This window comes from Eretmochelys imbricata, chromosome 1 (assembly GCF_965152235.1).
Source record: "Eretmochelys imbricata isolate rEreImb1 chromosome 1, rEreImb1.hap1, whole genome shotgun sequence".
Classification (NCBI taxonomy): domain Eukaryota; kingdom Metazoa; phylum Chordata; order Testudines; family Cheloniidae; genus Eretmochelys; species Eretmochelys imbricata.
Genome location: NC_135572.1, coordinates 166,539,773 through 166,564,169, shown reverse-complemented (window position 1 = coordinate 166,564,169; position 24,397 = coordinate 166,539,773). Strand labels below are relative to the sequence as shown.

The 24,397-nt window shown below is 37.8% G+C and overlaps 1 protein-coding gene across 1 annotated transcript in view; it reads right to left on the bottom strand.

Moving 5' to 3' along the window:
- Nucleotides 1-780: 780 nt before the first annotated feature.
- Nucleotides 781-24,397, bottom strand: part of PAXBP1 (PAX3 and PAX7 binding protein 1) — a 34,988-nt gene continuing 11,371 nt past the window's right edge. The window contains exons 8-18 of the mRNA XM_077819254.1: nucleotides 17,516-17,639; nucleotides 14,557-14,656; nucleotides 13,891-14,006; nucleotides 11,695-11,894; nucleotides 10,116-10,260; nucleotides 9,844-9,965; nucleotides 8,940-9,016; nucleotides 8,543-8,609; nucleotides 4,587-4,733; nucleotides 3,950-4,104; nucleotides 781-2,278 (exon numbers count right to left, since the gene is read on the bottom strand). Coding sequence (XP_077675380.1) covers nucleotides 2,161-2,278; nucleotides 3,950-4,104; nucleotides 4,587-4,733; nucleotides 8,543-8,609; nucleotides 8,940-9,016; nucleotides 9,844-9,965; nucleotides 10,116-10,260; nucleotides 11,695-11,894; nucleotides 13,891-14,006; nucleotides 14,557-14,656; nucleotides 17,516-17,639 — 1,371 coding nt within the window. The 3' untranslated portion in view covers nucleotides 781-2,160. The remainder of the gene's footprint in view (nucleotides 2,279-3,949; nucleotides 4,105-4,586; nucleotides 4,734-8,542; nucleotides 8,610-8,939; nucleotides 9,017-9,843; nucleotides 9,966-10,115; nucleotides 10,261-11,694; nucleotides 11,895-13,890; nucleotides 14,007-14,556; nucleotides 14,657-17,515; nucleotides 17,640-24,397) is intronic.

Here is a 24,397-nt window from a genome sequence, read left to right as displayed (position 1 = left end):
AATAATTGTCTACATTTCCCCATGTTGCCCCCGCCACAGTACATTCTAGCCCACAGTGGAGGTGTTTGAATTTGCAAGAATTCCTTTTCCAGATAAGGTATTAAATTGCAGCCATTGTTCTGGCCACAGAAAATTGGATAACATTCATATAATGCCTGTTAAACCCCACAATTCAATTATCCAGGAAGTCTTGCTCCTGGGGATAAGTGCTCTACCTCAACTGGAGCTGACTGAATATTAATAGTTTTATCCTAATGTATTATAAAATAATATACTTACACTGGTAAGGTCTTTAAACCCCTTTGATTAAAATGGAATTCAAAGCACTCAGTTTTACAAGATTTTAAAAGGAGTCAAGTATGTTTTCTGCAGTTGCAGTAATGAAAAATGTTAGCTATTTACACTCAATAGCAAATAAAGTACCACTGAATATTCATGGCTGTTGCTTTTAATTAGCAATAACAGTAGTCATAAAACTCTGAATTTAGGAACTGCAGGACCAGGGTTCTTGCTGCAGCTCTGCAGGTGTATGTAATTAAGAGGTATAGCCTCTCCATAACGAAGACTGCAACCAGAATTCCACTATGAAAGGTGGATTTGGATCCTAATAATATAAAGAGATCCCATCTCAAAACAATATGGCTTTGGTATATTTCAAAATCCTCCTTCCAATTCAAGTTTTTCCTCCATTTTTAAAGAATTAGTCAACAAGCATGTAGATTTCTTCCTTTACCTCACTCCCAAAGAACAAACAAAATAAGCTTCACAGGTTTCACTGAGACAGCTCCATGACAGACAAGTTTATTGGAAGGATTCTTAAAAGCAGATACTCAGAATGTGCTCCATCAGCCCAAGTTCAGAAAACAAATTGTTTGGTTTCCAAATGATGTGTGCATGTTACAAATTGTACATTTTTAATATCCTCATTTATACCACATGACATGAGCATAAAATATGATTATAATGTTACTCAGTATGCCAATTTATTGCCACAATTCCCAACTAACATAGGGAACACCTGGAAATAGCTTGTCCAAGCCAGTGACTGCAAGTTAGTGCTCCTGGGACTCCAAGATGTCACTAGTGTTCTGACAAAAAACACCTCTTATACCTAAAAGGCCATTTTGTGTTGTAAGCTAGTCCATTTTTTAAAATGGTCTTACTTGACAGGAAGTGTTAAATTTAAAGTTGTTTGAATATTCACGGTGTGATATTTATATTGACTCATAAGACAAATCTTTGTTTCCTTTGTTTGGCTTTTACACCTCTAGAAATATCCATGTGTGAGCAACTATATTTGACATCTACATCAAAGATATTATAAATTGTGCAACAGAACACAAATAGTAGATTTAACAGAGTTGTTCAAGGGATGAGAGTCCAGGATCCATGACTGAAATGCTGCCCCCTTCAAGATGAGGGGGGGTGGGGAGGGAGAGAAGGAGGCACACACCATCACACAGTGTTGCCATTTACCTTAAAAAACATAAGTTACCACATGTTTAAGTCATCAGACTACTGTTTGCATCAAAAACTATGCTAATGATGATTTTTAAAACAGTCTGAAGAAAGATCCATATTAACTCTGAATACAAGATGTAAAGTTAAGCTATTTCAGTCTGAGTGAAGCACAGCTACTTTGTAATGTTAGGTGCTATGTGAAAGCTTCTTTACTATTTAGGTCAAATGATTCTCGTATATTTTGCCAGCCCTTTTGACCAATAATGCAGTCAGTTTATTGAAGTGAATTTCAGCAACTGAAACACTTATTTCAACAGCAGAAAACCACTATATCCAGTGTGAAAGTAACAGGGTGGTATAAATATAAGCATACTGTATATTACACATTATATATTTACACATACTCCAGTTAACCATGGGACGATTAACTGAGTAGATGACTAGCTATCATGGGGTACAAAATATTTTTGTAAACAATGTGTTGAGAGATTTTAAGGGAAGTCTGACTGCTGGAAAGATGGTCTTCCTGGATTCCTTTTCTTTTTTTAAAGAAATCAATACTTATTAAGGATGATGTATGTAACAATGCACTTTGTATTAAAACAAGGATCAATATTTTACAGTTTAAGAAAACTTTACATATGTACATAAATTACACATCAGGAATGGTTTTAAAGCTCAAAAGGAGTCATCTAAGAGTTATTTCCCTTCAATTAAAACCTTTAACTCTTTCACATTATGGTCATTTGCAACTGTCACAGCATGATCCAGCGCTCGAATACTTGCTAGAAGCTTTACTGTCTGTTTTATATGCTCCCTAAATGAAGGAAAAAAATAAGTTAATAAAACTAGAAATCAAAACCTTGCACAAGTCAAATAATATTTTAGAAATGTTTCACTACTTATTCTTTTTTCTCACTGCAAGTGAGCCAGCTTGTGGATAACTTTTTTTTTTTTTTTTAAAATATGGCTCATTGAAATTAGTGTGTTTCTGGATATGAAAACAAAAAAGTCTCTTTTGGTGATAGCAATACTAGAAACAGGAAGGGAGGACAAGCTGCCTATGTTTGGCTTATTTGGACAGTCTCAGGAAAAACTACTGGGTCACATGTGGTGTTAGGAAGTCAGTCGCAGCTTCCTTTAACACACACGCGCGCGCACACAGCTTGAACCAGAACATCTAAAAAATGAGCAGTTTTTGTGCATGCCTCAAGTGATAAAAATACTGTTACACATTTGTAATAGATTGATCTGGATTGGGTAGGAACAACAGATTCACAGTAAACAAAATCCTAGCAATCCAGGAGGTACAAGCCTGGTAGGAAAATTTTAAAAGTCCCACAAAAGAAACAAGATGCAGACATGAAATTTAAACTATCCAAAGAAATGTTCATGACTACAGAAATCCAAAATCTACCCTAAACGGGACTATCAAATTGAACTATGAAGTGGTGTCCGACAAACAGATGCAAACATGGGTTATGATGTTTTGTTTCCCTCTTGGCACAAGTAATTGATGATTCTATTTCAAAGCAAAAACAATGTACTAGAGTAATATTTCCCCAGTGACTATGGGACGGAGGAGCCTAGATGAATAGCTGTGTTGCAACGGGAAGTAAGGCCATTTATGTAATTTTGTAAAATGAAGTTAATATAGATCAGTGGCCAATTGCACAATTGTTACCAGGAAAGTTTGGGATTTATTGTATACTTCCATATACTTAATAAAAATTATCGGCACAGAGCAAAGACGACTAAATTAATTGGAACTAGAATATCAGGAAAAAATCCTTTTGGCTCAATATCCATCTACCCTTTCAGTATTAATCCACAGTTCCAGTTTGAGTTTGCCAGACAAACAGCTAGTTTAGAAAGAAGATACCAATTTATAAACTAGGATGACTATTGAAAGACTTTCATTTTCTACTGGAATCTCTCTCCTCACCTCCTCCAATTCACCTCTCGTAGCCACATGTGGGCATTTAAGTGTCTAATCCCATTTATGCTTTTAGGTGTGGTGATTCTCATGAGCAGGGATTAAACAGTGTTATCTGAGAATGTAAGGAATTTCTCCAGTGGGTTGTCCAGGTGTGTTTAAGACAAGAGCACAATCTGGATTACAGAAATCTTTATTGTGGACAGTGGCGGGAATTTGCATGGCAAGTAATTAGCTGCATCAGCAAATTTGTAAAGAAACCAGCAAAACCAAACAAAATCCCTAAATGCCACTTTTCAATTAATTGTTTAGAGCAGAACTACACAATGGGAGCAGATTAAATGTAACCTTTATACAATACACTAGCCATCCCCAAAAGCCATTGATACCATATTAAAAATCCTATTTAAACTTTAAAAAAGGGGGAACGCCTCAAAAATTTTATATATACACACATACACACGTACGTATGTCTGTTGGCACATGTGCTTTTGTGTTGTATATATCAGCAGCATGAGATACTATTGCATTACATGATTCAAAATAAATTACCTTGCATTTCTTTTCTCCACATCAGAGCATCCAATGCTATTTCTGTAAATTGTATCAGCCAGATGAACAAGGTATCTACACAAGTTTTCTAGCTGGGAAATAGTCTTGTCCCCTTTTAGATTAGTGAACCACTGTTTAGGAAAGCAAGCAATTACCTAGAGATGAGGGAAGAAGAAAATGTGTTAACAGCAAAAAGGCAAGAAAAATGACTAATACCTACGGTCTAATATGTTTTAGAAAGCCATCAAGATGCCAGTATTGGCAATGGTAAGGCCTACACTTTGAGGGTACTATAACAACATATTAAAGACCAATGTGAGAATTAAGATGCTAGCAACACATACTAATCAATATCTTTAAAAAAAATCACCAGCAATATCAAGGATAGCAATAAGCAGAATTTCTAATTTCATATAATGTATCTTTTATTAAAAAAGTTGTCTGCTATGAAAACATAGTAACTGTTTTATTTATAAAGAGATATGGGCAACACTCGAAATCTTAGGCTAAACACAGGAAACTGAAGAGTCTCCCACTAGGGCTCCAAATATACGTTTTACTTGACTGGAAATTCAAGAGTTAGAAGATGTTTTTATGTATAATATTTTCTAAGTATATTTTGTTCCATTTTACTTACACTTTGAGCTTTTTTAATGCTGTCATCTCCACACTCAGAATTCTGAAAAGCCATAAGGATATATCTATTTAGCAGGCCATCTATCGATAACTCCTGTAGAGTTTTGTTTGAAAGGATTCCATACCACTGGAGAAAGTTTCCTAGTAACTAAAGACACCAGAGACAATAGAAGTGTTGAATATTTGAAGGCAAAACATAAGCAACTATTGATAAACTAGAAAAAAAATTAATTTTTAAGAAGATAAAAAGACATGTTTAAATGTACTGATCAGAGTGAGGTAAAAGAAGATAACTTCTAGTTCAGTTTCATGACTAAATAGAATCAGTGAGATGTCATTCTTCCCAGTGTTATAACAACATTGGATTTGTACAAAGATGATGATTACAGAGCATTCTGTGGAAAATATATACAAAGAAACAAGAACAAATCAAGGTTTTTACAGCCCAAGTTTGTTGTATAAAGTCCATTAAGTGTTGTCTAGTGCAGTGATGTCCGAACTTTTCAGTCTGAGGGCTGAACAAAAAACAAAACAAAACCAAACCACAATCAGTACTTTGGGGCAGACGCTGCCCTGTTCTTGCTTCCTTTGTACCACCTGCAAACAACCATGGCATGGGAAAAATCCCGTTATCGTACACACAGCATGGGTAGTGCCTACACTTGACTCCCATCAGCCATTGGTACAGAAGGCATGTTGTGCAGGGGAGAGTGGCTAAGTGTTTTATCTCCAACTGGAATATGGACCACAGGGAACCAATGCCAGCTGGTACAAATTAAAGCATCTTGCAGACCAGTGCTGACACAGAGAATAAGGGAGCTGTTGGTTCTCAGCTTCTCCTTGATTTCTAGTCTCCTGTGCTGCAGTCAGTGGCTGTGTGGGGTTTAAGAGATGTTTTTTGATAGGTACTCCCCTAAGCACAGGCAGAGCTAGTGAATCTCCAGATCCTGTTCTCTGGAGCTCCATAGCCTGGCAAGAAAGCAGGGCTACTCTCCCCACCCTACCCTGCAGCGTGAGAGCAGCAATTCAGAGCACTCCCAATTCATGCAAAAGCTCCAGCTGGGGCTTCAAAGAAAGTAGTGGAAGACAGTTTGGGAGGATGTGCCTGCTCCTACTTCCTCCCTGTAGCAGCAGGATGATGCAAAACATTTCATTGAAAAGGTTACAGGGAGCAACATTTTATATCAATTTCCTTGGCATAAAAATACCAGTTTTCTTAACAGCATAGCTGTCAAATCGTGCTGCTCAGTGTGAGACATTTTATGTAGATTTAATAAGCTATTTTGCATGTTTGCAAATTTTAACATAACCAGACACTTCAACTTACAGTCAACACAATCTGTCCCAAACAGTGAAAAGAGAGGACATGCAGCTCCACTAAACTTGACAGCTGTTGCTGTGGGGAGATAAATGGGTGCTGGAGTGTATTTGGGAGTATGGGACGGTTTCAGTGGTAGGTGACTTGGGGCTGTCTGGGTGTAAAGCTCTGCAGGAGTACCTGGAGGAAAGCTGGTGCAGATAGCTGTTAGAGCTTGGGATCAGTGGTAGGCCCCTCACCTTCTCTCTGTTGCCTCGATGTGCTGCCAGTGCTGCCTCTACTATGCTCCTTCCCTACTTTGGTCCAGCAGGGGAAGCACTGAGGCCTGGCTGCCTGCTCAGCAGGTGCCACAGTAACTCCTGGCAACCAGTGGCACCAATATTACAAGTCACTTCCGCAGTTTGCTAAGATTTCTCACAGGTTGTACAGAATAAGCAACAGGGCTGTCAAATGGAAGTATCATGCAAGGTGTGTGACCCTTTGTCAAGGCTGTCAGTCAGGACTCAGGGATCAGCCTCAGAGCCCCTAGATCAGTGTTTTTCCAAGTTCGGGTGGCAATCCAGTATTGGGTCGTGGCATGTAAGGCACTGGGTTGCCTTGCTCAGCACCAGGGACCCTAATGGCTTTGGTCAGCACCACCGACCACGACGTTAGAAGTCCCAACAGCAGTGCTGCCCAGCTAAGGCAGGCTAGTGCCTCCTTGTTCTGATACCGCGCTGTGCCCCAGAAGCAGCCAGCTGCGGGTCCGGCTTCTAGGCAGGGGGGCCACAAGGTTCTGCATACTGCCCCCGCCCCGAGCACCAGCTCCACACTCCCTCTGGCCGGGTACCAGCCAATGGGAGCTGGGAAGAATGCCTGCACACCAGAGCCATGCCTGGTGCTGGCTGTTTCTGGGGCACAGCACGGTCTCCGATGCCAGGACAGGCGGGAAGCCTGCCTCTGCACCCCAGCTGCGTCCCTGACTGGGAGCTGCCGGAGGTAAGTCCGTGCCCCAATCCCCTGCCCCAGCCCTGAGCCCCCCCACAAACCCAGAACCCCTTCCTGAACCCCAAACCCCTCATCCCTGGCCCCACCCCAGAGCCCTGACCCCCTCCTGCACCCCAACCCCCTGCCTCAGCCCAGGGCCCCCTCCCACACCCCAAACCCCTCGTTCCCAGCTTCGTTGGGTTAGGAGCATCAACAATTTTCTTCAACTGGGTCCCCAGAAAGAGTTTGAAAACCACCGCCCTAGACCACAGGTTGGACACCATTGGTCTCCTGGTTTAGCACAGAACTGGAAAGGCCAGGAACTCAATACTAATCCTGACTCTCGCAGACTTCTATGGCTTTGTCAAGTCAAAATTACTCTGTGCCATTTTCCCCATCTGTAAAATGACACTTTCCTACCACAGCATAATGAAGTGAGGGGGTTATTTATGAAAATTGCTTTCAAGATGCGGTTGAATTTACTTCATTTAAAAAAAAAAAGCAAGGTCATGAACATATGACCAATTTTGGTCTTCTACAAATCACTTTCATTTTAATGTTTGAGAACTGAGAGCCATGCCCAGTTTTTCCTCTAGAACACACACCCACTCACACCCAAGATAAAAATTAAAAATGAAAGAAAGGTTTAAGGGTAGCCAATTGTACGCTTTTAAATTGAAATGTTTGTTGCCAAAATGTTACAAGTATTGTTATGTATATGAACAGATTTTCAAACGTATCCAGAAGTTGGAGAAACAATCCCATTTCTCCCCAATTCAGTCCCTACACCCACCACTGGAAAATCCTAGATCTACTACTGTTTGCAGAAGTCTGTAAAGTTTGGATATTTGTTGAGTTCATATACTTTATTTCAAATGAAAGGGCAAGCGACCATTGTGTCTAATTTCAACAGTCGCTAAAGATTAAAAAAAAAAAGAGGGCCACCTTCTGACTATGCATATGTGAAGACAAGGTGTTTCCTCCATCTTCTCTCTACCCCCTTGCCTCAAGTAGACCAAGATTACAATTGTTCTAGAACTCTGGAGCAAGCAGTGACTGAAAGCCAAAGGGATAAATAAATGTGTCACTTGTGCACGAGTTTGATGTTTCCTACTTTTTTTAAAAGTTAAAAATAAACAACCAAAGTAGCTGTTCTGTCCTTTGTCCCCAACCAAGACCTTTCATTTCAGCTACCCTGTTTATATTTTGCCTGCACGCTTTTAGATTTTGTCAGATTTTATTTTTTGGTCATTTGGACTATCAAGACTGATCTGCTTTGTATGTCAAATAAATATGTAATGCATAATTTTAAAATAGTTATCATTTACAAAGTGATCTGTCCAAGCTCTCTGTTCTTTGTATAAGAGATGGTTTTAAAAGGGGATGAAATTTTATCAGAAGAGAATTTCCTTTAAACCTTACAGTGCTACTTTAACTTAAAATTGAAATTTATCTTAAAATTACAAATGTTCACTATATCTGTACTTATATACCCCACTCAAAGTACTGAATATAGTAATTTCATTAGTCTACAAAGCTAAATTTTTTTCAAAAGTTTCCCACAACCTCCCTTCCACCATATGCATTTTTAAGTAATTCTCTAAAATATTTAAGTGTATTTTATTGTAGCAGTACCTGGCTTGAGGCCTCATCAGATATTTTTGTTGGCTTACCTTCACTGAGGACCAAAACTGGCGTTGGAAAAACAAATAAGGACCAGAGTTCTTGTTTTCTAAGACGCTGGAAAATAAAAGGATTTCTCTAAACTTGTTTAATAGGTAACCATAAAAACTTCAGTCTGAAGGTTGTGGATTATTCTTATTTTCATGAATGGAGGGCAGACTACAGTAAAATTCCAAAGTTTCAAATAACTTTTTTCATCATTTTCGCCTCATTACATTCTTACAGTATGTTATTAAACCTGAAAAAAAAAAAATCGCTAAAACCCAAACCCAAGAATGAGCCCAGAGCTATAAAAAGCCTCAGCTACCATATGCAAGACAAAAAGGCAACTGGAATTGCCAATCAAGATGTTTATGGCTGTTTTGCACATTTAAACAAGCAACTTACTTTTTGGGGTACAATGGCATGAACACATCGTCATCTAGCGTTCTTCTCATTCTTAGTAACAGGGCCTTCAAGAGTGTCTGAAAAAGTTAAGAGATGAAAATGCTAAAAATTTTTGCAGTCCTGCTTTGGTTGTTAGCTAAATTAAAGGCCTCTTTAGAAGTTAAAAATGCAAAGTGCTTTAAGCCCCAATTCAGCAAAGTACATAAACATGCTTAACTTCAAGTATGCGGGTAGTCCTACTGAAGTCAAATATTGGGAATAGCTACAATTAACAAGTCAGTAAAAATACTGGACTTCAGTTTAAAGGGAACATAAGTCAATTTAGCTATTCCTGTGCTTAACTTTAAACAAATTTTTAACAATTTGCAGAATCAGGGTCTTATACAGTCTTAATCTATCAACTCTGCTGGGAGTTATCGCCTATTTTAAGGTTTGCATTCATACTCCGTTAACTTCTATACTGTAAGTATACAGCTACGACACTGCAAAGTATCAGTAAGCTGTCAAAGACATTCTTTTGTCATAAAAGACAAGCAAATGAATTATGTGGCACTCAATCTAGAGGTTCTAGCAATACAATATGCTATGAAAACAGAAGCAATGGCGTTTCCAACTGAACCTTAAAGTGAAATTATAGCCCCATAACTAAGTTTGGTACATTTTGAATCACTCTGTTCAAATCCTATTGTACATTTTGTACAGACTCAAATGGCTTAGCATCCTTCCTAGTTTACTTCCCCCAGCTGCTCCAGTGGATCTTTAGCACTATGGAACGGGGCACTGTCACATCCATTAGTTGTAAGATTCTCTTTCTTGTTCCAATGTGTCTAATGTTTCTCATTATGCTGCAGAAATTCTATAAAATAGATTTCCAAACTAGCATGACTGAGGAAAAAAATGTTACCTGTGTGTTTTTGTTTTCTGCGTTTACCACTGAAGGGTATCCATTTACTAGTTTCTGTGTAACTGCTACCATCCTAGATGTCTGTGTTGTAGAAAAAGGGTCCCACATACTTTCAGCAAGTACTAGTAAAAATAATTAAGAATTACTACACAGTTTTCTTTGCAGGTGCTCAAAAAGTAGGTATTAATAGGTTAAATCACATGAAAGTTGTTCTTCTGTATTTACTATGGTTTAATATTTGTAAAAGTTACAAAATAGCATTTAAGTCATACCTGTTAGTTTAGGGAGAACAACTCTTTCCACAATGGTAGGTAATAGTGAAATATCAGCATCATCCTTCTCTTGCTCCTGTTCTTCACAGCCATAAAATAGCAACGATTCAAACCACAACATGCTCTCAAAATCTTGACACTTGCCCTATTAAAATTAATAGGACAGACGTTAGTCCCATACATTTAAACATTGTTTGAGGCCAACAGGAGTTTTAAAGAGCCTGAACAACTTATTTAGCCATCCTAAAACATCAGCACAATACACTTGAAGGCCAAAGTTTTTTTCCCTCCTTTTAAAAAGAAAACAATAGCTTTGGAATTATGAGCCAAGTATCCTAGACATCCTAAAAGTATTAGGCACATTAGCCATTAGAAAAAGAGCCAGATTTTTAAGAGGTGTTTAGGCACCTAATGGGATTTTCAAAGGTGCTTTACTCACACGGAATTCAATGCAGACTTCTCTGCATTTTTATCTGGCCCAAAATACCTCAGTTAAGTACAAATCACTTAGGGCCTATTCATTTCTGCAACTGATTTTGCATGACTGAGGGTAAGCCACTCTGCCTTAATTTCCCCATTAACAGAATGGGGATAGTATTCACTTACTTCAGAGCGATGTAAAGTATTTTCTTTTCTTACACTGGTGGCATACAAATCATTGACTACCACTCTGTACAAAACCCCAGAATGGAATACACTAGTGATACCACACTAACTACAGAATCCTGATGAAAAAGGCCTATTTTATATAAATGTGGTTTTCTTATATGCCCATTTTGTAGCCTATGGAACATAAATGGTTAAACCTGCGAGCACCAAAATGTCTCATGGGTCCACACACTATTATATTTGTAATTCTACTCCACATAGACAGATACTGGGGGACATCTATTAACATTATTTATAACCTATCCCCTTCCTGGCATCAGCCCTGTTTCTATATTCTAACATAAGTGAAATGAATAGCCAAATCATTAAAAATTGTAAGTGGAAAGCTATTTGGCATGTTTTCAACATAACTATATGCTTAACTGGGAAATAAAATAGCTCATTTTATTCTGAAGGTACACTCAACAATAAACAAGTTTAAATTGTTTTAAGATCTGTTTTCCCTTAAGTACTTTTGTTCTAAATAAATACTTTGCTTTAAGAAGTTTACTTCTTTAAGAAGTGGTTACTGGATACCACTGTCATTGCTCCCAAAGGAAAGAGAATTGCAGATGTTGAACTTAAGTCAGACCTGCTGTGCTAACCACAGGGGACAGCAGCCCAAAGCCCAGTCTGAGCATGGAAGAATCATATGATTCCATTTAAAAAAAAAAAAGTTTATTAATTATATTTCCATACCTCCTGGGAGCCCTAACCATGGACTAGGACCACATTGTGCTAGATGCGGTACATACAGAACAAAAACAAGGTCCCCGCCCTAAAGAGCTTACACCCTTATAATCTTGAGAGCTTGAGGCCCAAGACCTGAGAGTGGCATACTCGAAAAGAACCGAAGGGTAGTTCACCTTGTTTTGAAAAAATGATGCTCTAATGCACAACAGTTCACTTAATTTGAGTAACAGTATCTTACCTCCAAAGGAGCCCAGGTAAGGAGCTGAAGTCTTATTAAAGGATTAAACAGCTTTGGTAAACAGAGGCCAATATAAGCATCTTTATAAGAGGAGAAATACTTGGAACGCCAGGCTTCAAACTGTGATTTAATGCAGTCAATTGAGTAGAAACTTTCTAGTACATCTTCAAAAACTTTGGTGGATTCCTTCAAAATGCGATCTAGGGGGAAAAAGTTTAGAGAACTAGGTAACAAGCTGATGTTCTATTGTCTACAAGAGCTCCCATAAGGTGGTTTACCCAAGCAAATTAAATGATATTCAGCTTAGAAACTGACAAAAGCAACAAAAAAAATTCAGTTTTCTAGTTTCTTGTCCTCTGTTCTTCCCTCACTGCAACACAAACAGTGCCTGGGTGCTGTAAGTGTCTATTTGGTAAACTGTTTTATCATGCAGATATGTTTTATATTAAGATCTAGTAAGCTTTGGTAGCACCACCAGTTTTGTTTCAGTAGTAGCCAGAAGTGGGACTGTATCAATAATGATAAATAAGGGTGAAAATGAAGAACTAAGTGCCACGTTCTAAGTGTGATGGGGCATCCTTAACACTAGCCAGTCAAATGAGGGTTCCAGAAAGTGTGGATTTGGACATGTGGATCTTAGAGCGAATTGAACTGTTGATAATGTGAATATATATATCACAAAATAATAATAAAAAATCACATTTAGTGAACATTACAATTACCAGGAACTTTTTTTGTATTTTTACTGTACTAATAGTTTACAAGCCTAGCAGCTGTTTAAGTTCCTGCTTTATCCTTTTACTCCCTCTCACCCCTTTTCTTACACAATTACGTTCTCTTCATTTTAGTCATTCCTTCTTCCTGCAGCTCTAGTTCTCTTTGTTGTAAACAATGTTTAGAGTTAGAGCATCAAGAATATAAAGAGACAAACTTCAAAGGGCCATTCCTATAGCTCTTCAGTTCCAAAAGAGAAACAAATGGGAGGCATTACAAAGTGGAGCATCATATAACTATCTTTTATACTGGTCTCCCACAACAGTGATACCTAAACTAAGAACATATTAAATTGTCCCAGCAATCTTTAACTGCCATTATATCCCAGTTATATGTATGCTATTTGTGCATCTTGCAATCCAAAATGAATCTATGGTGTGTATGATATGAATATACTAAAAGTCTTTAATAGATACTGAGCAGGCATAGTATCTGTTTCTAAATCTCATATATGCACAAGAAGCCAAGTTAAAACAGCAGTTCAGGTTCTAAGTTTTTAACTAGATAGTTGAGGTTAATATTGTTTTTAACAAAAGTTTTATTGTACCTGCAAAAAAACCTAAACAGACAGACACTTCACAAAACTCAAACAGATTATTCTTATGCACGGATAGCAGTTTTCGTGAAACTACAGCCAATTAAAACAATGGAAATTTTAGGGTTATAGGCTTACAGGCCTAAGTCACTACACACAGTCCATTTAGTTACATGTATGCAAAAAAAAAAAATATTAAATTTCAAACTGTTAGTGCAACATAGCTCCATAAAAATTGTCAATAAGCTTATAGACACTTATGCAGAACTTCAGAAAAGACATTGTCTTTCACCTACCAAAGTCTGCAACTTCAGAATTCTTGGGGATAATAGAATATCTTGCCAAAAATCACCCCAATATATATATATTTTTTTTTAGAAGATAGAGTTCAAGTGTGTCCCACTGAACAATGAATTGCCAAAATCCACACAAACTTAAATGTTTAACTCTGTCATTAGAGGGAGCATGTGTTTCATAATGCAATAGAAACCACTCAGACTTGCAAAGAAAATAAAGCACTGAATCTGTGCAAAACTGTATGCTGGCGTGGGGAAGGAGGCATGTTGTTACACTTTACTATGCAAGTTTGTTCTGCAAGAAGGGAGGAAGAGCAATTCCTCTATTTTAGCTAGACTATCTCCATAGAAGAAATTGAATTTGTACATGATTTTAGAACAGGTCTATTAAACTTCGTTTTAAGAGTTGATATTGTCCCCATCAAGTTCCATATTCTTATTAAATGCTTTTTTAAAAAACAACTTCAAGTCACTGTTGTGATTCTGTTATCTTGTCATTCTAAGTCTAGAAAAAAATCCATATTGTGTAATATGCATTTTTTTTTTTTTAGGATTTCCATGTTCAGTTAATAAGTGAGTGACTTTTCTAACCTCGTTCCATGTTGAAATTAGTAATATCTGTTGAAGTTTCTTCATCATCACTAGAAAGGCCTTCAAAGTGATCTGCCATCTTCCCAGTTTGTTCTCTTGCTTGCCTACGACGGGCTCTATAAAGCAGCAATACAATTACAGTATAAACCAATCATTAAGATCTTTGTACAAATGAACAATAGTTTTAGCCATGCTGGTCCTACTCCTGACCCCAGCAGAGCCAAAGTAAAGATAGCCTCTCCATCCCTCACCATGGGAGCTAGGTGAAAGCAGTAAGGACTGCAGCAAGACTGGAGTGGCTTATAGGCATTTTCAGTAACTTTAGCAAGCACCATCTGATTGGCTGCTTCCACATACTAAGCCTGAATATTTCTTTGAGGATATCCTTGGCAAGCACGTGGGCTGAGGCATGAGGCGTCTGGACAGAGGGATTAGGACGAAAGGAGCAAGTTTTGTTGGAAGGAGAACTGTAACTAACCAGATATGTACTTTTGTCATTTAACTGAAATGTTCTCTTCATTACTGCACAAAGCAAATAGTCTCTAAGTTGTCCAGGGTGGGGACAGCGCTTTCCTACATGTTATGGAAATCCCTGCGTGATGTAATGATACTGCATGGAGCCTTTGGGTGCTACCCCAATACAGTCAGGAAATCTTAGTACTGTACCTTCTAGCTTCCCTTTCCGCAGTCCGCCGTTTTACATGCTCTTGATAGAGTGCTCTGTCTCGTCCAAAAGAATCAAGATTCGGTGCCATCAGTGCTTTACCTGCAAGATTACATTGGTTGAAATTAAAACACTTCCATCTACAGTAACAGGGAATAATGTGTTGTCCAGTATTTTGAAGCAGCTAAAAACAGACAAACCCAAATGTTTGAATCTGTAGCTACTACAGGTTGAGAGAAGTAGTGATGGAAGTTGGAATCTCAAATTGAAGATACTCCAAATTTATTCAAATACGAATTTGGCTTCATCACACTTCAGTCTTCCCCTCTAATACTGGTACTCACAAGTTATCAACACTCCGTGGCCTAAAGCAGTAAATGTTTAAACTGCTTGGTACCAACAAAAATGAAAAAAAACTGTACTGCTGCTATAAATATAGCATTCAGCATGCAACATTTTAAAAACACAGTGAGTGAGCAGAGAAGAGGGGGAGGGAAGAGAAAGGCAGCCCTGTAACAAAAGATTCAGTATCTGACTCCTATTCATCTAGTCTTGCTCCCTGGCACAAAATCAAGTTCACTAAGTTACGTGTAGGTTTTGATATATATCTGAAACTCCTAGGAAATAAAGCCTACGTTTTTTCCATTTTTTTTTTTTTTTTTTAAAAAACAGCAATTCCATGATAGATCATTCTGATTAGCTACATTAAATTCTGCTCTTAATCAGTGAAGCTGGTGATAAGCCATTGACTGAAATTAACAAAAGTCTCCAGCTTGTCTAACCTTTGCGATAAATTCTCACAAGTATTACTTGATACCAGATCCACCCACTAGAATAAACATCACAAGATTTCAACAATAGCCTCAAACTACACAAAAATAAAGTTATGCATTCTTACCAAACCAGGTTATCAAATCATTCATCATTTAAGAATGTTAATGATTATTTGTCTTAGTGTTCCTATTTAAGAAATGGTAAATCCTTTCAGAAAAGGAAAGCTTTAGAGCAGGGGTTCTCAAACTTCATTGCACCGCAACCCCCTTCTGACAACAAAAATTACTTCATGACCCCAGGACGAGGGACCGAAGCCTGAGCCCTGCTGCCTCCCCAGGGGAACAGCGAATAACCAAAACGCAAGCTCCACTGCCTCAGGTGGGAGGGCCAAAGCTGAAGCCCAAGGGCTTCAGCCCCAGGCAGGGGGCCTGTAACTTAAGCCCTGCCACCCAGGGCTGGAGTCCTAAGGCTTCAGCCCCAGTGTTGAGGCTCGGGCTTTGGCCCTGGGCCCCAGAAAGTCCAAGCCAGCCCTGGCGACCCCTGTAAAACAGGGCTGCAACCCTCTCTGGGGTCCCGACCCACAGTTTGAGAACAGCTGCTTTAGAGCATGGGAGAAGTTGTAATTTGTTCAATATGTTACATCTGTCAAGGTTATGTTACAGACTGTAACAAGACAGAGTAAAGTAAACATTTGGGGAATGTGTTTAAGTCCCTTCCAAAGGTAGTAATTTTTTGGTTTAAGTAGTAAAGTGAGCTGATTGTCAAGTTGATGTGTTTGTGCACCTCTGACCGAGAAACTGACTGACCACATTACCAGTCCCAGTGGAGAGGACGACAGGACTGAAACATTTCAGGAATATATCTATTTACCAGAATATATCCTCAGGGCTCCCATGCTTCAGATAAAGCGTCCCCTTTATGATAGTATCTGGACTCTTCCCATCCCCCAAACAACATTCTAATCCAACATGCCCCACTATAGGCTCCCTAAGTAATTTGCTCAGAGCATACTTGGCATATCCTAAGCCTCAAAGCAATGCACCCAGGGTAAATGGGAGAGCCAGCACAAGGCCTATGCTCAACTAAGCTCTCAAAAGAGGGCGAGTGATTTTAACTTTAGAATTAATTAGGCTGTGTGCACATGCTGAATATTATTTCAAAAGGGACTTGCAGTGGGCAGGAGAATGTAGCTTTGTAACTAGGTACAAAATCCATTTTCGATAGTTCTTAAATAGACAAATGGATAATGGGTATAGAAGTGGATACCAGAAAGCGGGGACGAAGGTGAATTTTGATTGCCCACAGGACATGTTTTCTACATATTCAAAAAAAAACTGAGGGCAATAAAAACTTTTTAAATGGAAATCTCCTTAAAAGCAGGAAACCAGATCTACCAATTTCAGGAAAGTTTTCAAAAGCACTTGAGTGAAATTTTACATGATATCATTAGTATGTGGAATAAAATATAGATAATATGAGTATCTGGTTTTTTTGCACAACTTATTTTACACATTTAACAGTGATCACCAGAACGGAGATACTGACCAATTTTTTTTAAATTGATTTCCACTTCTGAGCAGTGGTCTCAAAAGGAGGCTTTCTATTGTGTATAAAGTATTTATAATATTACAGAGTTAGTATCTGAATATTACAACTTAAATCTGGCTAAGAGAAGAAAGCCTCCCTAGCTTTGAAATGCTTTTTCTTTTCTAAGAGTCTTAAACTTACACTGTTGAAATGTAACACTTATTGCTAACAGAATAAACTGTACTTTTTTTAAGTCTTCAGGTTATCAACATTTTAAAAGTCCTGTTTGGAAATCAATGGTAGATGTATCATGAATTTTGTATCTACATTAACGTAAGTAGGTCAAAAGAGAGCCTGACATAGGGAAACAGTTACATGCCAAACATCACTACTCTCAAATATCCTGAATGCTAGGAAAGAGAGAAAACACATATATATATAGTTAAGACTAGCAGATAGGAGAGATGAAGTCTCAAGAGTAAGAATGACTCAGTATTTAAACAAAACAGATCAGAATACTTTAAACCTGAATTTGCTTCTAGTCATCACAAAAGATAAGTTTTAAGTCAATCATGCTCTGCAGTATTTATTTTTAAATTAAACCATACTAAGTAAACAAGGTTGTTTAATGAATAATAAAAACCTTCAAGATGGACTGACTTGAATGGCTTGAAAACTCCGAAGATTCATCTTTAATATCATCTTGTCGTCTTTGGACAAGGCGGGAAGCTCGCTGTTTGTACAGCTGATGCATTGCTGACTCGAGTTCATTAATCAGGGGCACCTGTAAAAATATAACACACTACGTAATATCAAACTCTTCAGGTGCCTAATTGTCTGGGGTACCATACTATTCCAAGATGCAATGTAGGCTGTTGCGGTTTTTAGATACATCAGTTGTTTTCTTTTACCAGCTGATATCTTTGGAGCCAATACATGCATTTGACAGAGTTTATGATAATGGCCTTCAGTTATAGTACAAAAGTTGTACAAGTAGTTTTCACTGATAAGCAGCAGTGTGAAAAGCCTGAACAGTAAGTTAATGGCTGATTTAAAGAGATGCAGAACTAGAGTATAAATGCCACAAATGTATTCCATGGGATTGTTTTCACTGTATGTACTTGTAAGCAATGTTTTGTGCTACTGTTTACAATTAACAGAACTCACTTTTACAACAGTAGATACTAGATGCTGATTCAAAATTAATTTACTGAAAAAGTATGCTATTGACAATAAGCGGTACAGAAACAAAACATATACTGAACTTACTAAATCAATGCCAATGATTGATAGCGCACTTACTATTACGGAATTTTATCATTGAAACATCATCCACATGCTATTGTGTATGCCAACTGATGCTCCAAACCCGAAAAAATTTACTCAAGAGCATAATTTTCACTTCAGTGGTACGAGTCATGTGAGGAAAACTATGCACTTGGGTAAATCTTTGCAGGACTGGAGTTTAAGTCAGTGATGATCTGCTACTCACTTTTTAATATGACTAATGTATTTCAGTTGTACAATTACTTTAGAAGTAAAGGTATGTTACAGCAACTAGAATTTACTGTGTTGGACAGCAGCATCATAGCTTATGTTGGGCGATCCCAGTTCCTGGCACCAAGGAATTAAAACTGGCCATATTTCTATTCAAATACAATAGACAGTAATTCTCAGTTTATTTGGCAAGACACCTCCTGTAATTTATTCATATCTGGCATTAAAACACTTAAGATATGGCCTCCTTACCTCTGAGATATGTCTAGTCCAAAATCTTTCAGCTCTAACATTTTACTGCTACCTAAAATCCAAGGTTTTGTTGTTTTTTTAAATAAAGAATGGCTTCAGAAAAATGTTTTCTGAACTAACCTAGGACTGGAGTCAGTATTTGGAAAACTCCTCCAACAAAGCTTAACACTAAAGGTACTGTAGCTGAAATGGCCACTGCAGGTACCCAAAGGAACTACAAGCCAGGTTTTCTTTGATAGCAAGGGAAAAAAGTGTCAGCTCTTCACATTAGCATTCTTGGCCTGAGAACATCAGCACCAACAGGTCAGAACAGCTTCTTGAACTAATTGCAAATGGATACAAAAAAGTTTAAAGATTTTCTAGAGTTAAATAAATTCTGAACTCAGATTTACAAGACTCCTTTTCAAAAATGGATGCAACCAAACAGTAGTGTTAACTGAAGGGTAAAGTACATATCCTAGCATTATTGTTGTTTCTGTTCATAAAGAGAATAGCTTCTTCCTGTGAGCAGTTTATTCTACAAATTTTAACTGAAGAGTTGAAAGAATGTTTTAAAATGTCCCCATAGGTTTCCTCCAATCAGTGTCTGAACATCAAAAGAAAAGCTAAACTTGTGCATGAGTGTTTGAATACATTCAAAATAGATTCCTTCTGGAGACCAACTAAATTTAGGAGTTAGTACTCTTTACATCCACAATATTGCAGCTGGTGATCAACCTTGATGGCTCTCACTACCTATTACATTGTTATAGTTTTAAAAATCATATGTATTTAATCCTTTAATCCATTAACATTTGGTTAATTGTTACACGCTTTTCTCAAAAAAATAAAACAGGAAAAACATCAATGTGCAGAGATTTCTGCACAGTATCTCACTCCATTTGCATCAGTTTTTAACCTAATTTCCAAAGTGTGGTTTGGTGATATATCAATACTGGGATTATTAAGATTACAATACAATTTAACTAACTATACAGTTGGACATCCACGAATAGTCTCACCCTCCCACATCTTTTCCATATCTATACAATAAAAGCAAGGTATAATGGCCAATATCTTTACCTTCTAAGAGAGCCAAAAACAGTGTTGTGTTAATTGTGGTAGTAGGATGGCTGAAAGCCATTCCTTGTTTTGTGACCCTCTAAAGTCTCACGAACTAACCAGCATGAAGGCAACAGTCTTAGAATAAAAGACCACCTAGCTCCTGCAAGAAGTGATTGCACCAAATCGGCAGGTGGCACTCTTCAACCCAACTTAGTTAAATCCCAATGACAGCATGGCGTTGTGGGGCACTCTGCTGTGGGAATTGCCGTCACTTGGATGACATGCACAGTCAGGATTCTGATCATCTGTGATCATTCCAGATTTTATAGCACTGCATGTAACACAAGAGGTGTTAACTTGAATTGATGGTTAGCTAGGACAAGGAATTCTTACATTCTGCCTAAAATTCTCCCTGTGCTTTAAACCAAAATAGTATTAAGGCATGATTCTGCAAACTTTTAGTTGTGTGAGCATTAGTTATGCAAGTAGATTCAGCGAACTCAATGTAATTATCCATGGAAGACAATGCAGGATTTGGCCCTTAACATTGAAGATCTCCTGGTTAAGTCAATAATCTGAAATTCCCCCGCACAAAAAAAAGTCCTACAAAAAGTAGAAACTAGATCAAATTACAAAGGTTTAATATAAAGAAACAACACAAGTATGTAGGGACCAAATTAGAAAGGCCAAGGCACAAAAATGAGATTAAACTAGCTAGAGACATAAAAGGTAACAAGAAAACAGTCTAAATACATTAGAAGCAAGAGAATGACCAAGGACAGGGTAGGCCTGTTACTCAACTGGGAGTGGGAGGGGAGAGAGAACAACAGAAAATGTGGAAATGGCAGAAGTGCTAAATGACTTTGTTTCAGTTTTCATCGAAAAGGTTAGTAGCAATTGGACGTCTAACAGTGAATGTTAGGGAAAATGCAGGAGAGGCTAAAATAGGGAAAGAACAAGTTAAAAATTACTTAGACAAGTTAGATGTCCTCAGGATAACAGGGCCTGATGATATACATCCTAGAATGCTCAAAGAGCTGACTGAGGAGATATCTGAACCATTAACAATTATCTTTGAAAAATTATGGAAGACAGAAGACATTCGAGAGGACTGGAAAAGGGCAAATATAGTGCCAATCTATAAAAAGGAAACGAGGACAACCTGGGAATTACAGACCAGGCCATTTAACTTCAGTACCCAGAAAGATAATGGAGCAAATAATTAAGCAATCAATTTGCCAACACCTAGAAGGTAATAAGGTGATAAGTAACAGTCAGCATGGATTTGTCAAGAACAAATCATGTCAAACCAACCTAATAGCTATCTTTGACAGGGTAACAAGCCTGATGGATAGGGAGGAAGCAGTAGATGTGGTATATCTTGAATTTAGTAATGCTTTTGATACAGTCTTGCATGATCTTATCATAAACAAACTAGGGAAATACAACCTAGATGGAGCTACTATAAGGTGGGTTCATAATTGGTTGGAAAACTGTTCCCAGAGAGTAGTTTTCAGTGGTTCACAGTCAAGCTGGAAGGGCATAACAAGTGGGTCCTGCAGGGATCAGTTCTGGGTCCAGTTCTGTTCAATATCATTATCAATGATTTAGATAATGGTAGAGAGAGTACACTTACAAAGAACAATACCAAGCTGGGAGGGGTTGCAAGTGCTTTGGAGGATAGGATTAAAATTCAAAATGATCTGGACAAACTGGAGAAATGGTCTCAAGTAAACAGGATGAAACTCAATAAGGACAAATGCAAAGTACTCCACTTAGGAAGGAACAATCAGTTGCACACATACAAAATGGGAAAGGACTGCCTAGGAAGGAGTACAGCAGAAAGGGATCTAGGGGTCATAGTGGATCACAATCCAAATATGAGTCAACAGTGCAATGCTGTTACAAAAATAAAATAAAATCTATCTATCTATCATTCCAGGGTGTATTAGCAGGAGTGCTGTAAGCAAGACATGAGAAAGACTTCTTCAGCTCTATTCTGCACTGATAAGGCCCCAACTGGAGTATTGTGTGCAGTTCTGGATACCGCAGTTCTGGGTGCCACATTTCAGGAAAGATGTGGACAAACTGGAGAGAGGCTAGAAAAGAGCAACTAAAATTATCTAAGATCTATTAGGGAAGATTGAAAAAAATTGGGTTTGTTTAGTCTGGAGAGGAGAAGACAGAGGGGTCATGATAACAGTTTTCAAGAACATAAAAAGGTTGTTACTAGGAGAAGGGAGAAAAATTGTTCTCCTTAATCTCTAAGAATAGGACAAGAAACAATGGGCTCAAATTGCAGCAATGGCAATTTAGGTTGGACATTAGGGGAAAAAAACTTCCTGTCAGGGTGGTTAAGCACTGGAATAAACTGCCTAGCGAGGCTGTTGAATCTCCATTATTGGAAATTTTTAAGAGCAGGTTAGATAGACACCTGACATGGACAGTCTAGGTAATATTTAGTCCTGCCATGAGTGCAGGGGACTGGACTAGATGACCTCTCAAGGTCCCTTCCAGTCCTACAATTCTACTTTATTCTAAAACCTATGTAACAGTTACTACAGTATAGGTTGCAACTCAGTGTTATGAAAGAATTGTATTTCACACATCTAAACCTGTTTGATACTTAAAAATATGCTAAGTAAAAAAAATAAATTCAGAAAGGGGAGAGGTACAGGGATAGCAGGGAGACAAGATTTTATAGAACTAAAATGTTCTCATTATTCCAGGAGTAAGTCTATACACCACTAGAACTTCCACATCCCTCTGCTCAATCTCTTTCTGAAGAAAAATGTATTGTCATGAACCCATTTGTGCTCATTCATGCAAAGTTTCCCCCTAGTGCCAGCATTGTGAAAATGACTAACCACAATCCTCACCAGTTTCAGTGTTATAGAACAAAATGCATCAGTAGTAAACCTACCCTAATATCTCAATTACTGAGGGACAATGTTCACTCATTGATATAATTTTGCTTTCCACAACCATCTCTCTCTACAACTTTTCATGAGTGATGTACCCAAGTATTCGGATTCTAGTATGTAAACTGTATTGTTAAATTTATTCACCTAAATTTGGGTTATTGCTGATTATGCATTATATGTATCTTATGACTTTTAAGACAAACTTTGTATTTGTGGATAATCTAAGCACTATAACCAGATGTACAGATGTTATTTTCTTAACTTGTGCACTATATAATTTTTTTAACATTTGCTTTAATAAAATTTTTAGTCTGAAGTTTTCTACAGGGGAGTGGTAAATGAACTGCATTATTGTAAATTTAAAACAAACTAAAGCCAACATGAGATACGCAAGGCCCAGAGCAACCTGAATCTAAATTCTGCATCTCTAAATTCAGACAGGAAATTCTACTGCTGCAATTTCATGAAAATAAAATTAAAGAGGTTTTAATGACCTAATATGAAAATTCTGCAGTCTGGCTGCCTCTATGTTATTTTATGCTGCCCCACAGTTTTACCTTTTGAGGGGTTACAGATCTTTGTAGTAACACATTACAGATTTCTAAAAAACAGGCAGTGGATTTCAGTGCAAATTCTGTGGCCACAGAATTAGGGAATACATAGAACCTTGAGAATACTTAAGATTTCATGCTGTATTTAAATATTACAGTCAAATTGTCTGTATTAGGCCCCAATTTTACAGTTTACTTTGTGTATGTGCATCTCTGTGGACTTCAACTGAAGCCAAAGTCGCTCTGTATGGATACAGGAGTATGCTTGGGTGCAGTCAATTGTAGAATCAAGGGCTTAGTTTACAAGTAATTTTTTGGCAACTTATTGAAAGTATTTCTTTATATAGGCACAAGGCCTTTTTTCCCCCCTAATAAGTCATCTACAGAACATCCAGAGAGAGATTAGAGCAGACAATGACATACTAAAGGAAGGCAGATTTAACAAATTCAAGTCTCAAGTACCTCCATCTACAGTAGGAAACTGACCAGTTTTTGCCAGTGATTATCAGCAACAGATCCCCTAAACCAATGTTGAAAATAACTGAACTGTTAGTATCAGAACTGGTTTTGGTCCATTACTGGTCAGTCAGTTTTTCAGTGTAGACCAGTGTCTTTTACATATTCAGAACTGCACCAATGTAAAGGTGTCATTTTTAAGACTGATTTAAACTGCAAACCAGTGTGGACACTATTTTTTTAATAAACCTGGTTTAAAACAAATTAAATGTCCACACTGTTTTGCAGTTGTTTAAAAAAAAAGTCACACCTTTAAACTGGTGCAATTTTGAATACAGACAAGATCTGAGAAGAGAAGCCAAGCTCATAATTTATCTGGATTGTACTTTAGACACACAACAAAATGAGGCAGTAATAAATTGTCAACTTCATTACCTATATAGTCAGCTAACAATGTTACAGTTTCAAAAATTTTGCTTCTTCAGTTAAGCAGCATTTAGTATGGCTAGTGGATCAAATGAAAAACACAGTCCACCTTCCACACAGCTCAGTTTTGAGAACCATGTAGTTACTTATTCCCAATTTTTTTCCTAAATGGTTGATCACTGGTTTGATTGTTAACATTAAAAAGATCAGATGAAGTCTCAACTGGCATTGTTCTGTTCAGAAAAAAAGTTAGCGAGAGTAACGTGTTTCAAGTGAAAAGAAAAGGAGTACTTGTGGCACCTTAGAGACTAACCAATTTATTTGCTTACACAGAGGTTGTTCAGAGGCATTCTGTTTGATACGTAGTGGTGAAGATTCAGAGTACAGATGGG